Here is a 17,918-nt window from a genome sequence, read left to right as displayed (position 1 = left end):
TCTGTCGCTGAGATGGATGATGACTGGAGTGCAGTTTTAAGCAGAAATAAGGTGATAATTGCTTAAGCTTTAGTCAAACCAATTAATAAAGCCGTAACGCCGTTGTGTCAGACTGACTTCCGTGTCAGACTGACTTCTGCGTCAGAGAGGATGGCTGTCAATCAAACCTCACTCTCCAGAGACGGCCAATCACAGCAGTGCCAGTGCCAACCTGGTTCCCTCCCCCATAGTGCCAAAACCCAAACCCCATAGTGCCATAAGTTACCGTTTCCCTCGCTGGAGGAGGAGTTTCGTCGTGCATACAGAGATAATTTGCGTGTGCGCAGTTAATAGCTACGCGTGTGAAATAATATAATATGCCTGAATGCATTTTTTACGTGAGTGTGGTATTGGCGCTGATCTGACGCCATAAGACCACAGCCTTGTTTGAGGGTGGGCATGAAATGGGTAAAATATGACGCATATGATGTAATTTCTCTCCTTCCGGTAGACCAACCACGACCCTGACCTTTGACCTTTTGTAAATAACACAATACATTTGGCAATAATAACTGTACTGTTGGATGACTTTATCAATCAATCAATCAATCAACTTTTTTCTTATATAGCGCCAAATCACAACAAACAGTTGCCCCAAGGCGCTCCATATTGTAAGGCAAGGCCATACAATAATTATGAAAAACCCCAACGGTCAAAACGACCCCCTATGAGCAAGCACTTGGCCACAGTGGGAAGGAAAAACTCCCTTTTAACAGGAAGAAACCTCCAGCAGAACCAGGCTCAGGGAGGGGCAGTCTTCTGCTGAGACTGGTTGGGGCTGAGGGAAAGAACCAGGAAAAAGACATGCCGTGAAGGGGGGCAGAGATCGATCACTAATGATTAAATGCAGAGTGATGCATACGGAGCAAAAAGAGAAAGAAACAGTGCATCATGGGAACCCCCCCACAGTCTACGTCTAAAGCAACATAACCAAGGGATGGTCCAGGGTCACCCGATCCAGCCCTAACTATAAGCCTTAGCGAAAAGGAAAGTTTTAAGCCTAATCTTAAAAGTAGAGAGGGTATCTGTCTCCCTGATCTGAATTGGGAGCTGGTTCCACAGGAGAGGAGCCTTTAAAAGCAGTGCAGAGGTTTTGCATATTTGGAGTTCTGAAATTAGACTGATTTTGTAACACAGACCTGGCAACAGCATCCACACCAGCAGCCAGTGTTTGTGAGGAATGTATCGTTTAAAGTTATTTTAGCATCATGAACAACAGTGAAGCAAACTGTGACACGTGTCAGAAGACCATATGTTATGGTGGCTACACAACCTTAAAAAAAATAATAATAATGTACAGCTTGCTTTGGATAATTCTGGTAGATTTGAAATGTTTACATCATATCATCAAAAACTGTGTTCCATGACCAAAAGTACCTCTGTTTCACTCACATTTTTTTCTTTACCAAATATCCAGGTTATGGATTTTTTTTTTTCCATGTAAAATTTCAAATATCAATAATCATAAAAGAAAGAAGTCAGTTCTTTGGCACAAATAATTATTCTTTTTATTTTAAATAAATATTTCTGACCTGTAACAGGTTTTTACAGATTTTCTGTTTTCACAAAAGCAAAAAGAGTCTGAGATACTAGTGTCAGGATCAGTTTCAGGATATAAGACAGATTACCACCTGGTGTCAGATCAAACTGAATCAGCAGTGCTGCCCATCCCAAATACAGACCAGCTCTTGGGAATTTGCAACGAGTGTGCATGCACGTGTGCATGCAGAAATCAACTGCCAGTGCACAGCAGCAGCAGGACACCAGATACTTTGCATTTTTTGGATTACATATTTTCCTCTCCCGCTTTGAAATATCCTTCCCACCTGCAGCGGCACCTAATAAACCACCTGGACTTTCTGTCACTGGATACTGACTTCATACAATGTATTTAAAAGCACATTAAAATATACGCAGTCAACAAAACAACTGCAGATAGAAGACAGAAATCTGGAGGTAGTGCACACAGGCCGTTATGTGCCGTTTTTCCACATAATGCTTAAAGAAAATGGCTTTTGTCCCACAAACTAGAAGAATTCTAAAAATGAGACCTGTGTGGGAAAACAAATTTCCTTGGTTTATTGTTTTAAAAATGGTAATAACAGAGCTTAATGGGACTACGTGTTCTTCCTGCTGTGATTGGTTAGGTAGCTGCAGGCTTCCTGTCTGATTTATTTAGAGTTATTAAAAACCAATGTGGTACAGGGACAGAAGGAGATGGGATTGGGGGTCCCGACTTTCTCCATCTCCTCAAGAATGAAGTTCAGCCTCTCCTCTGTTCCGTGGTCTGGGGGTTCTGATCCCTATCCTATCAGGTGAGTGTGTTATGTTTTTATTCAGAAGAAACCCTCTCGTAACAACAAGGTGCAGTCCGAAGAGATGCAGAAAACTAATGAAGATTTATTTATTCATTTTGTGATCTCAACGTATCATTATTTGTGCTCTGAGCAACAACCGTACGCATACACATGGACATATGTTCCTGTTCAGTGCGTTAATAAGGTCTTATCTGATGGAAAGTGATTTGAGAACAGAGTCAGAGGTGTCACTTCTTGCCCTCATGCACAACAACAGCAACATATAAAAGCCTTTTTCTTTTCATTGGTGCAGGACAGAGGGGGGATACTGTCTGTGGCTTTGATTTTCTGAGCCAAAAAAAAAAACAAAAAATTATATAATAATAATGAAACACTTCTAGTACCCCTGACCTCCTGATACGCAGGTGGACTCCAATTAAGCTGTAAAAACGTCAAGGATGATCAGTGGAAACAGAGTGCACCTGAGCTCAGTTTTGAGCTTCATGGCAAAAGCTATGAATACCAGCCCAGTCTCACATTTTTTTCATGCCCCCATCATGAAAAGCACCCCATTTTCATGAGTTTTTTTTTTTCATTTTGTAATTTAGAATTTCCCCCCTTCTCTTAACTGTACCCATAACCATAGCGCAAGTGTGTCCCCTCCCTTAATCCTATATAATCCCCTCATACCCCATCACCCCACATTTCGTGCACCCTTCACAAAAAGCTCCCCATCACAAACCAGGGCTGTGAAATGAAAATTGTGAAATCCTCGAAACACCGCGGATCCGAGGAAACTGATTTGTATCTGTAACACACAGATCAGTGACAGCGGACTTATAAAACTTGCATGATGTCGTAAAAAAAGAGAATGCTTTGCGATAAGCATTTTAAAAACTCAGTAACGATCACAATTAAAGAGTACAACACTGACACTCCCGCACCCCTCCCCATGATGAAATCCGCGTAATTCCAGAGTTTTCACAGCCCTGACAAACCCATAGATTAATGTCCTTTTCTTAATGCCAACATGAACTGCCGTGAGTCTGTGTTGTGAATACTTATGTGCATGTGATTTCTTAGTTTTTATTTTTAATAAGTTTGCAAAAATCTAAAAAAAAACAAAAAAAAAACAAACCTTTTTTCACATTGTCATTATGGGGTATTGTGTGTAGAATTTTGAGGAAAAAATGAATTTCATCCATTTTAGAATAAGGCTCTCGCATAATGTGGAAAAAGTGAAGCACTGTAAACACTTTATGAATGCACTGTATGCACACACAAACACACTAACTGATAAACAATGATAAAAAAAAACAGAGAAATAAAAAAAACTACATTAAAATTAAAGGATAAAAGTGAAATAAAATCAATGTTTTCTTTTGCTGCAGTGACCATTTTTCCCCCTTAAAAAAACGAGTGGCCGGTATGAGCATGCACACACGAAATATAGAGAAGGTCTACGAGGTCTGTCCAAAAAGTAACGTACCTTTTTATTTTTTCAAAAACTATATGGCTTTGAATCACGTGTGATTACATCAGCCAAGCTTGAACCTTCGTGCGCATGCGTGAGTTTTTTCACGCCTGTCGGTTGCGTCATTCTCCTGTGGGCAGGCTTTGAGTGAGCACTGGTCCACCCCTCCCGTCGGATTTCTTTTGTCTGAGAACTTGCTGAGTGACTGCCGCTTTGCTCCATGAAATGTTTTTCAGAAACTGTTAGAGACAGCCAGTTGGAAACCATTCAAAAGATTCAGATGGATTTCAGTGAAGATTCTGTCGGCGTCACACGGATTAAGGACTGTTAAAACCTTTTTAAAGACGGCCCACAGCGGCGGAGGGCGCGCGGCGTGCCGAGCAGCCATTTGACAGGCTGGAACGACCAGATCATTTCTAAACTGAACGCTGTGTTGATCTGGGACATCATGTGACTACCACAGAAATGGCAAGAGAGCTGGACATAGCACTTTTGCGGCACATTCCACTGTTACAGGAGATTTTGTATTGAAAGATGTGCGGAGGATTTCACGCGTCGGCACGGAGCCGCTCATTGCGCGCAAAAAAAAAAAAAAAAAAACACCACCTCCGTGTTGGAAACCATTCAGAAGATTCAGACGGCTTTCGATGGCTTTCAGTCGAGTGAGTATCCGAGAAATTGTGTAACAGCTGGACATGCCTCAACATGTCCTGTGAGACTTCCAACATGGAGGTGTTTTTTTGTTGCGCGCAATGAGCGGCTCCGTGCCGACGCGCGAAATCCTCCGCACGTCTTTCATTACAAAATCTCCTGTAACAGTGGAATGTGCCGCAAAAGTGCTATGTCCAGCTGTCTTGCCATTTCTGTGGTAGTCACACGATGTCCCGGATCAACACAGCGTTCAGTTTAGAAATGATCTGGTCGTTCCAGCCTGTCGAATGGCCGCTCGGCGCGCCGCGCGCCCTCCGCCTCTGTGGGCCATCTTTAAAAAGGTTTTAACAGTCCTTAATCCGCGTGACACCGACAGAATCTTAACCGATATCCATCTGAATCTTTTGAATGGTTTCCAACAGGCTGTCTCTAACAGTTTCTGAAAAAAATTTCATGGAGCAAAGCGGCACTCTCTCAGCCATTTCACTGACAATAAAAATCCAACGAGGGGGGTGGACCAGTGCTCACTCAAAGCCTGCCCACAGGCAAATGACGCAACCGACAGGCGTGAAAAAACTCATGCATGCGCACGAAAGTTCAAGCTTGGCTGATGCAATCACACGTGATTCAAAGCCATATAGTTTTTGAAAAAAATAAAAAGGTCCATTACTTTTTGGACAGACCTCGTATTTTGCTGTGTGAAAGCAAATTGAGCAAATTTAAAACATAACACTGTAGCATCTAGATTTTCAACAATGCAAGCAATTCAAGTAACCTTGACCTAATGACCCTAAAAAAAAAAAAAAAATCAATAAACTTTGATGCCATCATAACCCAAAAACATGTAGCTGATCAATCAACTTGTTTTCCACTAAATGTGCAGGAATTGGGAGAACATGAAAATGTGCAGCTTCGGTCTGCACATATGCACTCTGGATGGCATGCAACAAAAAATAGCAAACTCCAACCACATCAACAGCTCACCTCTGCATGAAAGAAAGAAAAAAAAAAGCTTTAGACAAATTTGTATGCAATTTCTGGTGCAGATTTGATGCTATATGATGGTAAACTGTTAGAATATAATGGGGGGAGACAAAGTTTATTTTCTGAAAACCAGTCTTGCTTATACAACCCCTGGCAATAATTATGGAATCACCAGCCTCGGAGGATGTTCATTCAGTTGTTTAATTTTGTGGAAAAAAAGCAGATCACAGACATGACACAAAACTAAAGTCATTTCAAATGGCAACTTTCTGGCTTTAAGAAACACTATAACAAATCAAGAAAAAAAGATTGTGACAGTCAGTAACGGTTACTTTTTTAGACCAAGCAGAGGAAAAAAATATGGAATCACTCAATTCTGAGGAATAAATTATGGAATCACCCTGTAATTTCCATCCCCCAAACTAAAACCTGCATCAAATCAGATCTGCTCATTGACATTGATCCTATGTGTCTTTTTGCAAGGAACGTTTTCACAGTTTTTGCTCTATGGCAAGATGCATTATCATCTTGAAAAATGATATCATCCCCAAACATCCTTTCAATTGTTCAAAATATCAACGTAAACTTGTGCATTTATTGATGATGTAATGACAGCCATCTCCCCAGTGCCTTTACCTGACATGCAGCCCCATATCATCAATGACTGTGGAAATTTAGATGTTCTCTTCAGGCAATCATCTTTATAAATCTCATTGGAAGGCACCAAACAAAAGTTCCAGCATCATCACCTTGCCCAATGCAGATTTGAGATTCATCACTGAATATCACTTTCATCCAGTCATCCACAGTCCACGATTGCTTTTCCTTAGCCCATTGTAACCTTGTTTATTCTGTTTAGGTGTTAATGATGGCTTTCGTTTCGTTAAATTATGGAATCACCCTGTAAATTTTCATCCCCAAAACTAACACCTGCATCAAATCAGATCTGCTCGTTAGTCTGCATCTAAAAAGGAGTGATCACACCTTGGATAGCTGTTGCACCAAGTGGACTGACATGAATCATGGCTCCAACAGGAGAGATGTCAATTGAAACAAAGGAGAGGATTATCAAACTCTTAAAAGAGGGTAAATCATCACACAGTGTTGCAAACGATGTTGGTTGTTCACAGTCAGCTGTGTCTAAACTCTGGACCAAATACAAACAACATGGGAAGGTTGTTAAAGGCAAACATACTGGTAGACCAAGGAAGACATCAAAGGGTCAAGACAGAAAACTTAAAGCAATATGTCTCAAAAATCGAAAATGCACAACAAAACAAATGAGGAACGAATGGGAGGAAACTGGAGTCAACGTCTGTGACTGAACTGTAAGAAACCGCCTAAAGGAAATGGGATTTACATACAGAAAAGCTAAACGAAAGCCATCATTAACACCTAAACAGAAAAAAACAAGGTTACAATGGGCTAAGGAAAAGCAATCGTGGACTGTGGATGACTGGATGAAAGTCATATTCAGTGATGAATCTCGAATCTGCATTGGGCAAGGTGATGATGCTGGAACTTTTGTTTGGTGCCGTTCCAATGAGATTTATAAAGATGACTGCCTGAAGAAAACATGTAAATTTTCACAGTCATTGATAATATGGGGCTGCATGTCCGGTAAAGGCACTGGGGAGATGGCTGTCATTACATCATCAATAAATGCACAAGTTTATGTTGATATTTTGGACACTTTTCTTATCCCATCAATTGAAAGGATGTTTGGGGATGATGAAATCATTTTTCAAGATGATAATGCATCTTGCCATAGAGCAAAAACTGTGAAAACATTCCTTGCAAAAAGACACATAGGGTCAATGTCATGGCCTGCAAATAGTCCGGATCTTAATCCAATTGAAAATCTTTGGTGAAAGTTGAAGAAAATGGTCCATGACAAGGCTCCAACCTGCAAAGCTGATCTGGCAACAGCAATCAGAGAAAGTTGGAGCCAGATTGATGAAGAGTACTGTTTGTCACTCATTAAGTCCATGCCTCAGAGACTGCAAGCTGTTATAAAAGCCAGAGGTGGTGCAACAAAATACTAGTGATGTGTTGGAGCGTTCTTTTGTTTTTCATGATTCCATAATTTTTTCCTCAGAATTGAGTGATTCCATATTTTTTCCCTCTGCTTGGTCTAAAAAAGTAACTGTTACTGACTGCCACAATTTTTTTTCCTGATTTCTTACAGTGTTTCATAAAGCCAGAAAGTTGCCATCTGAAATGACTTTAGTTTTGTGTCATGTCTGTGATCTGCTTTTTTTCTACAAAATTAAACAACTGAATGAACATCCTCCGAGGCCGGTGATTCCATAATTTTTGCCAGGGGTTGTAGATAATCACTGGCTGGCATTTAGTCTTGGGCCTGTGCCCACATGTGGGCAGAGTCTGTGGCCCCTGAGATGGTATCAGACCTATAAATGTAAACTGCATTGATGACAGACCCCCCACCCCACCATATAGCACATATCCATCTGTCACATGGCTCTAATTAGTCAAGGCATCGTAACGGTGTTTTGCTGTCGAGTGTGTGCGTATGTGTGCGAGCACGTGTTGTTTGTGCCTCTGCTGAGGCAACAGGCGGGCGCTAATTGCAAACACCTGAAGCTCGTAAGATGACTTGGACTCTGGGACGGGGACTGTGGGAGCCCAGCAACCGCTGGGGCATCGCATAAGTGTCACAGCGCTGATTCGACTGTGGAGACCCCAAAGCCTGGGATTAAATTAACACACGCAGCAGGAAGCCTAATACTTTAATGTCTCATTTGTTTTTCTAATGATGACTCTGACTCACATGCTCATTTCCAGTGCAGCTGCAGAGGTGCTGCCCTCTATCAGCCCACTTGTGTTTGTGCACGCTGAAAAGTGAGCTCTCTGATGGAAAGGGCACAACTTCAGTGGCAGAAATGCCACTCACGCTGCCTGTGGTAGCAAGTGTCTTGCACGCATGCAGGCGCAAATACTTTGGCCTGTGATCCTGGTGGTGAACGATTCAAGTTTCAGGTGGCAAGTGTTGGTGCGAAAAGGAGAAGGGGGTCTCTTCTTTCAGCGCTGTGTTGATAGAGGTGCCTCTGTCGGCCCCTCAAAGGTCCGCAGACAGACTCATGTAACCACATGGGACAGCGATACAGCCTTCGAGCTCAATCAAGGACACGGGTGGGATGCAATGTCTGCATATTGGCACGAGAAGCCCACTCAGAAAAAGAACACATAACATTTTACATGAGTTCATTAAAGCAGCACAAGCGCTGCACGTCCATGCAAGCAAAAAAAAAAAAAATGCCTGATGGTACCCAACTCCTGCGGCTTCCTGAACAAAAGTAAAGCCAAGTCCACTTTTATCATTCGACAACATGCTTGTTAGAGGTAAACACTCATAGCAGGGAAATGTCAGCAGGTCTGCATTGAGCAACCGAAGTTTGGTTGCATCAAAGCCACAATAACCGAAAGAGGTTTTTGTTTCATCAAAAAACAAAATAACGATTTGAAGGCCTGGAATTCGAGCGCTTGAAATAGACGTGTGGTTGGATTGTAATTCAGTGCTAAAGCTCTGTGATTACACAGCAGTTCAGGAAAATTGACTGCAACATCTAATACAATACCTAATTTAGTTCTATTAAAAAGGTCCACAAGCCAATATAGGTCACCAGGGGTCCTAAAAACAGATATTAAAATTTATAGCCAGTTATAAATAAAAGGCTCCGAGGTGATGCAGCCTCAAAACTGGAGAGAGGCAAATCATCCACTGCTGTTCCACCCTATCAGGATCCACATCTAAAATTACAAATTTAAAGAGGTTTCTAAAAATTTGTGTTACTCTTCAGAGTTCATCATATATTTGCAGCTTGCCTAAAATTTTGGAATCCATGTTCTGTATTTTGCTGCAGCCTGTTCCTCCCCTCCATGTTTAAATTACTGTACCACATTATCATGTTAAAAGATAAAAATGTTTTCCACTAAGTTCTTATATACAACTTCCAGTATATTTTGGTTCACTGCAAAGTTGTTCAACTTTTGGAGCAAGTGGAGACGTTGGGAACGCTTCTTGAAAATGTGGTTGGAATTTTAATTTAAAAGTCAGACTACTGTCGATGAATGGACCAAGATATTTAAAATACTACGTATTTATCAAATAATATTAATTGGCTGCATTAAATCTTGGCCATTTTGTATGATCTGAAATAACAGTCAGAACCCCTTTTAGTAGGTGAGTACAACCTTTTAACACTCTACCTCTCAGTCCATCAGACCCCGGGGGATCGGTTGGGTTTAACACGAGCCAACCTTGAGGCGATTTCATGTTCAGTCAGTGTAATTGGAACATATTCTGAGAAAGCTTGGCATGATGCATCGCGTTCATTAGAGCGAGTTGTTGTCTCAAATTAGCTATAAAAAGCGTTCCAATCATGAGCGATGTTTGGGGACAGTTGCATCACATTCAAACTCTCACACACTCCTTTAGCGCACACCTATTATCCTTGACCAGCTCATCATCGACATTAATAAAAGCATGTTTTTCCCATTAACACAGCCCTACAATCAGCATGGACATAAGAAATGTGATTCTTCACACTATACTGACATCATTTATACAAGGAAATGACAAATAATTAGCTGATTGTTACAGGATCTGGGTCATCTCTATAGCTCTTCTGTTTGTAGAATATCTTGGAAAATGAGTATTTCTGATTATATTTTTGACCACCTTGACAAATCTGCTTGGTAGCAGGTCAACTCGTATCACCTACCAACTCATAGCACCTTGGTCAAGTTGTAGCGCTTTCATTTGTCAGCTAGTAGCAACTCAAGCTAATACCTTGGGTGTCTTGTAGCAACTCAACATATAACATTCACATCACTCAACTTTATAACATCACAGAATGTAAGCAAAATACACTCAACAAAAATATAAAACGCAACACTTTTGGTTTTGCTCCCATTTTGTATGAGATGAACTCAAAGATCTAAAACTATTTCCACATACACAATATCACCATTTCCAGGGCTTAATTTGAGGGGGAGCAAGCCGGAGCACGCTCCGGAACCTCAGACGTTGGCTCCGCCAGCTATTTATTCCTTTATCTACGGCGATGGCGCCCACACCATATTTTCCATATGTATCAAAGTGTATTGTTAAGCTAACACCAAGGGCTTTCCAATAATATATGGTGTATTACAGTAAACGTAAGCCTGTGATGTCATAACGCAGAGGAAAAACACGGAAGTTTCACACGAGTGCGCCACTGATTCTCATTACCATAATTTCTCATGTAAGCCCTCACTCTGAAAAATTTCAACACTGACAGCAAGCCAAGAACCCGTGCTTTCCAACAGTATGCTATATGTTGCATATATTACGGTAAAGTGCGTTCAGTGACTTTTGAAATGAGGGAAAAGTATGAAAAAGAGTGCAAAAGTGACAGAAAAGTACAGAGACAGACAGCAAACATAAATGTAGTAATTTATGAGGAAAAGGCAGGGTGTTAGTGTCATTTGTGAAGGTGTGTGTGCATGTTTGTGTGGGTGTGCAGTTTATTTTAAGTGTGGTGCACAGCATTGTTCGCAAGCCCCCGCCCTTCTTAGTTTTCTGCAGAGGAGCCACCCATCCTCTGCGCTCCGGGACCTCCCACTTTACAAATTAAGCACTGACCATTTCCCTCAAATATTGTTCACAAACCAGTCTAAATCTGTGATAGTGAGCACTTCTCCTTTGCTGAGATAATCCATCCCACCTCACAGGTGTGCCATATCAAGATGCTGATTAGACACCATGATTAGTGCACAGGTGTGCCTTAGACTGTCCACAATAAAAGGCCACTCTGAAAGGTGCAGTTTTGTTTTATTGGGGGGGGGATACCAGTCAGTATCTGGTGTGACCACCATTTGCCTCATGCAGTGCAACACATCTCTTTCGCATAGCGTTGATCAGGTTGTCAATTGTGGCCTGTGGAACGTTGGTCTACTCCTCTTCAATGGCTGTGCGAAGTTGCTGGATATTGGCAGGAACTAGTACACACTGTCGCATACGCCGGTCCAGAGCATCCCAAACATGCTCAATGGGTGACATGTCCGGTGAGTATGCCGGCCATGCAAGAACTGGGACATTTTCAGCTTCCAAGAATTGTGTACAGATCCTTGCAACATGGGGCCGTGCATTATCCTGCTGCAACATGAGGTGATGTTCTTGGATGTATGGCACAACAATGGGCCTCAGGATCTCGTCACGGTATCTCTGTGCATTCAAACTTCCATCAATAAAATGCACCTGTGTTCTTCGTCCATAACAGACGCCTGCCCATACCATAACCCCACCGCCACCATGGGCCACTCGATCCACAACATTGACATCAGAAAACCGCTCACCCACACGATGCCACACACGCTGTCTGCCATCTGCCCTGAACAGTGTGAACCAGGATTCATCCGTGAAGAGAACACCTCTCCAACGTGCCAAACGCCAGCAAATGTGACCATTTGCCCACTCAAGTCGGTTACGACGACGAACTGGAGTCAGGTCGAGACCCCGATGAGGACGACGAGCATGCAGATGAGCTTCCCTGAGACGGTTTCTGACAGTTTGTGCAGAAATTCTTTGGTTATGCAAACCGATTGTTTCAGCAGCTGTCCGAGTGGCTGGTCTCAGACGATCTTGGAGGTGAACATGCTGGATGTGGAGGTCCTCTGGGCTGGTGTGGTTACACGTGGTCTGCGGTTGTGAGGCTGGTTGGATGTACTGCCAAATTCTCTGAAACGTCTTTGGAGACGGCTTATGGTAGAGAAATGAACATTCAATACATGAGCAACAGCTCTGGTTGACATTCCTGCTGTCAGCATGCCAATTGCACGCTCCCTCAAATCTTGCGACATCTGTGGCATTGTGCTGTGTGATAAAACTGCACCTTTCAGAGTGGCCTTTTATTGTGGGCAGTCTAAGGCACACCTGTGCACTAATCATGGTGTCTAATCAGCATCTTGATATGGCACACCTGTGAGGTGGGATGGATTATCTCAGCAAAGGAGAAGTGCTCACTATCACAGATTTAGACTGGTTTGTGAACAATATTTGAGAGAAATGGTGATATTGTGTATGTGGAAAAAGTTTTAGATCTTTGAGTTCATCTCATACAAAATGGGAGCAAAACCAAAAGTGTTGCGTTTATATTTTTGTTGAGTGTACATTCTAAATGGTTTTCAGAACACGCAGGAAAATGGTAGAATAAGCACCACTATTTCCTTGTTAGACACCAGGGTTCGGGTGTTTATTAAACCATTTTTGGGGGACCGTGCTTTGGTTCTCCTAATGGTTTACTTTGGCGTGGACATTAAAATTTATGAGCTGGGTATTTTCTCAGTTATTGTGCATCCACAGGGCTATTCTACAGAGCACCATTCCTTCCCATTTAATCCTGAATAGCAAATCTGGGTGCATTTTGAAGCATCATAGTAGCTTCTTGATCCACCTTTGTCAATCTTGAACAAACTTGATATAAGTAGTAGTTACACCCCTATTCCACAGGACACCATTCCATTACGATCCCCCATGATACAGAAAAAGTGCAAAAATGGGATGAAATGTTTACTCCGATATGCCTTCCATCAGGCTGGCTTATAAAGTGCAAACCTGGCAACTGGCTAGATTATAACATGCATACCTGACAACTCGATAGGAAACGAAAGTAAAGTTGCACCTAACTGCGTTCTCAGCCAGAACTGCAACAAACGCTGCTTTTGCTTCAGATTTTCACCCTGATGGAGCGCAATCAAACAGGTTTCAAGCCATATTGACTAGGAATACCCCGTTTAAAGGTGACTAAACGTGAGTGAAGTTATTAAGATTAAGAACACCCAGAAGTGACCGCGTAATGATGCCAAATTTCCAAATCGGGGTGACATTTTTGAACAGCTCATTTTCAAAACTGGTGCCGATGATGACCGCAACTACTGCATACACCAAGTTTGTTCAAGACTGACAGGCGATGGATCAAGGTGTTACTGTGATGCTTCAAAACACACCCCAATTTGCTATTCGGGATGAAACGGGAAGGAATAGTGCACTGTGGAATAGGGGTATTACGGCTATCGTCAGCACCAGATTTGAAATCTTTGAACTATTCCGAAATTTCATCCCGATTCTTGAAATCGTCGATAGTACATGGTCACTTCGGGGTGTTTGTAGTCTTAACAGCTTCAATCATGTCCACACTTCTTTCAGCGTTGTATTTGTAGTGACTACGGCTTGAAACTTGTTTGATCATGCTCCATTGAGGGAAAAATTGAAGCCGAAGCAGCATTTGTTGCAGTCCTAGCCGAGGGCGCAGCTCCTTTTCTTTTGTTTTCGGGCAGGTTGCCAGGTCTGCATTTTATAAGCCAGCCAGTTGCCAGTTCTGGACATTAGACAGCCTGTTGGGAGACAAGCCAGATTAAGCCATTATTGTTGTGTGGGCCACCAGAAGAGGAGGTACTGCTGGCCCACCACCAGAGGGCGCCCTGCCTGAAGTGCGGGCTTCAGGCATGAGAGGGCGCTGCCACCACGGACACAGCCGGGGGTGACAGCTGTCACTCATTATCTCTTGACAGCTGTCACCCATCTACACTACACCATCTCACTCCATAAAGACCAGACGTCATCTCCACCTCATTGCCGAGATATCATCTACCTGTGAAGGTAATATTCTCTGCTGTATCTGAACTTAACACTGACTTTATAGTCTGAACTTCTTTGCAGCTGTTTTCCTGTGGGTGTTGCCTTATCTGTGGGATTGGCGTTTTGGTGTGATCAGCGACGGCTTCGCTTCACACCCCAACCAGATAAGTGGTTAACAGGAGCTGCACGAGTGTGTGATTAGAGGTGGAGGTGACTTTCCACCTTCTGACTGTTTTTGTTACTGGGTGTGCACACACCCACATCTCACTGTTTGTGCTCCTCGCCAGCAGTACCAGATCCGACAGTCGGGGACGGTGATCACCTGGGAATTCGGGACTTGGCAGCTCCAGTATTTACCAGGTTCGGTGGCGGCGGAAATCGTGTGGTTCCGGCTCTTCTCAGGACAGACGTCTTCTATCCTCGAGCCTGCCCACACGTCACCTTTGTGTATTGACTGCTATCAGATTCTGAGATTGTCTGTATATTTGTTGTGCACATTCACAACATTAAATTGTTACCTTTTGGCTCATCTATTGTCCGTTCATTTGCGCCCCCTGTTGTGGGTCCGTGTCACTACACTTTCCCCAACAATTATATCCTATTTTTGCACTTTTTTTGGACTGTGGGCTATTGTAGTAGAACAGTATCCTGTGAAATAGGGGTGTAAGTGGACCTAACGGATGAAGCTAACGACAGCTGCTATACTTTTAAGTGCTAACATTGTTAGCATACAACATCAAATCCGATTACTTTTGCTCAGCCCGAAAACTGAAGCAGAAATGTCCTAGAAGACCCGATAGGACATTTCACCACACAAGCCATATTGTTCCAGGTGTTTGCAACAGTAACGAAAAGTGCTATGACTTGATCAAACAAGTGCTATGAGTTGACTATAGACCATCTGCTCCAATCATCTGGAGACACTCACTCAAGAAATATTAACTTTTCTCCAAGTTATTTTGCTTCTTTTTTTTTTTTTAAAGACATGGGGTTTTAAAAAGCGGGGGTGGGGGCATTTTGGATATGCACGTTGAACCACATCATCTGCTCATGCCTAATCTCTTAAATGCTTTTTGAGATATGCTATATGGAGACAAAAAACTGCAAAGAAAACAAATTAACCCATTTTCAGGGTTCTTTGAAATGACCTATTGTTCCAAATATAAAAGTAGGTGGTGCTCGCCATGCATCCTCTTCCTGCAAACAGGTGAAATTTGGCCATTTCTCTCCCACAGACTGTTTCCCTCACATCCACAGCATACATTTATTTCAGTGACAAATGTCACAAATGTCTAAAATGAGCTTGTTTCAGGGCTAATTTTTGCTTACAGCAGTGTAGCTCCCATGTGCACAAAGAAAGAACGATGGGACTTTGAGGAAGGAGAATTTAAAAAAAACCCTCAACTTCATTTGGCAAACAAACAAACACAATGAATCCTTTAATATGCATGTGTATCAAGGGCAGATGGTGGACCTATCAAAAGTATTTTTTATTCTGACAGCTTCCAGCCTCTGTGCTGATGTTGGACTACAGCAGGGAAAAACTAGAACTTGCACCAGCAGCATCAAAAGGTTTGTGTGATGCCGAGTTCGGTGCAGTCAGTGTCTTCTTTGCTGACCAGCCAGCCAGCTCGGCACAGCAAACCTCAGACTGGAAAACAGAGTGTGTTGACTGCGGGCCAGACATTCCACTCATGAATGCTTTCACCTGTTCTTGTTGTGGCAGGGTTATTCACACCCAGAGACAAACAGAAAGAGAAATTCACATGTTTGGTGTGATTTCAGGTAAGCACCTTCATTTTTAGTCATCATTCAGAGATCACAGAAGGAACATTTTCTTTAAAAAAAAAAAAGGAGGAGGAGACTGTGTGTGTAATGTGAAGTGCATCGCATTCAGGAATCATCACAAGCTCTGTAATGAACACCACGAGCCAAACGTGGCCAGTCTTGGCGCGCGGCTGCTCCATCTATTAAAATCTGCATCTCCCACTGACACAAGCCTGCAGGGTTCAGGCTGCACCTCCCACACCCACTGATCTGGACCGTGTCAAGTCCTGATGACCCAGTACGGGACCAACAAAGGCTTAGGGGGGAGACAAAACCCATACACATAACGCTAAAGTTTGGGAGGAAAGCCAACAGCATCGCAGGCTGACAGATGATCAGTGCTGCTCAGTGATGTATGAAGCCGTCCACTCAGAGAATGTTAACTTTGTGAATGCATGACAGAGAATATCACGTCTGTTTGCACATTTTGGGAAGCAACCATCACAGAACATACCTGGAGGACAGGAGCACTCTTGGCCAACATCTCTGACTGTCCGCAATTTGGGCATCAGCACTGCCAATTTCTGCATGAAGAGAAGGACACCAATAAAGTGATCAGTACATTTTGGAAGCTTCACTAGAAAGCAAATGGGTGCAAAAAAATGCTATTACATTTAACTGTTCCAAAATGTGCACACAATGAATCTGAAAATGTCACATTAAAAGTGGAAGGGCACTCAAAGCCAATAACCAACAGTCCTCAGTTTTCATACCTGAGGACATTTTTCCTTATACCTCTTTATTTTTCATTATGACAGGATTATTCCTTTGATCCACTCTATATCCTTTTCTGATCCTTGTTCATCACCTGTTGCAGATCTTAGCTCCTTAAAAAAAAAATCACTATTCTTTATCAATCCATGACCCCGATTACAAAGCTTTTACCCTGATTGAGGAGTTTAGATCCTGATCACTCATCTTTGATCCTGATCACCTGATTTTGATCCCCCTCGCTGACCTTTGATTGTGATCACTCTCGTCTTTGATCGTGAGTTTTGACCCAACTTTCAGAGTTTAGATCAAAAGTCTCAAACTGATTCCAGAAAGGGTCAAGAGGGTGCAGGTTTTCTCTGCAACCACACACTCCACCAGGTGATTTCACTGATTAACATCACTTTGAGGAGATGGAATCAGTTAATCAGTGAAATCACCTGTGGAGTGTGTGGTTGCAGAGAAAACCTGCAGTCCTTTCTGGAATCAGTTTGAGATCTCTGGCTTAGATGCTGATCATGCATCTTTGAACCTTACCACAAGGATGTTTGTTTTGTTGCCATTTGTCTGTGTCCTTATTTATTATCAGACCCAAGGCATGGCCCACCGCTTAATGCAAGTTTTAAATTTGATCAGTAATTACAATCAAGAGTAACCTGACTTTTGTTCCTCATTTTTAACTGCAGACCTTTGATCCCGAGCTATGGTTCTGCAGACCTTTGATCCAGAGCTATGGTTCTGATTGCTGACCTTTGATCCTGAGCTAGGGCTCTGATTGTTCAATGTTGGTTCTAATCATCTTTGATTATCAGGATGTCATGTTTCATAGTGGTTTGATTTTTTTTTTTTTATTTCAAAGCCATGTTCCAACCGTTAATCCAGATTTCACCTTTGATCAGGAATTCAAGGCAGAATCTGCAGTAACGTTCAAGCAGTTTTTGCTGTGTGAATTTCTCCTCTGTGAGATCAGAGTTTATGTCTGATCCAGTGCCTACAACTCCACCAAATTTTATCAGTTCATGTCCTTTTGAGATACATATGTCCACCAACATTACAATGATCGTGTCCACGAAGTGGACTTGCCTCAATTTATCCGTGATCAAATTACAAGTTGATCAAGTTACAAGTTCATCAGCAATTGTGTTGTCCCATAAAGAACTTTAAACTGACTTGCCAGCTCCACCCACAGTTGATCCTGAAGGTCAGGCATCAAAAGCTCATTTTAGGAATGTAATTTAGGGCTAATTTCCAAAATTTGCAAAGGGTTTTAAACCTGTATGAAGCCTCTATCATT

The 17,918-nt window shown here is 42.4% G+C and overlaps 1 protein-coding gene across 1 annotated transcript in view; it reads right to left on the bottom strand.

The window, feature by feature from the left end:
* The window catches only part of si:dkeyp-44a8.4 (collagen alpha-1(XXIII) chain), a 443,131-nt gene that overhangs the window by 424,622 nt on the left and 591 nt on the right, over positions 1 to 17,918 (bottom strand). The window contains 1 exon segment of the mRNA XM_034181202.1: positions 16,368 to 16,437. Within this exon segment, the coding sequence (XP_034037093.1) occupies positions 16,368 to 16,437 (70 nt within the window).

This window comes from Thalassophryne amazonica, chromosome 11 (genome assembly GCF_902500255.1).
Source record: "Thalassophryne amazonica chromosome 11, fThaAma1.1, whole genome shotgun sequence".
In the NCBI taxonomy this organism is placed as follows: domain Eukaryota; kingdom Metazoa; phylum Chordata; class Actinopteri; order Batrachoidiformes; family Batrachoididae; genus Thalassophryne; species Thalassophryne amazonica.
Note: the sequence above shows the minus strand (reverse complement) of the source record. Positions and strands in the feature narration are given on the sequence as shown.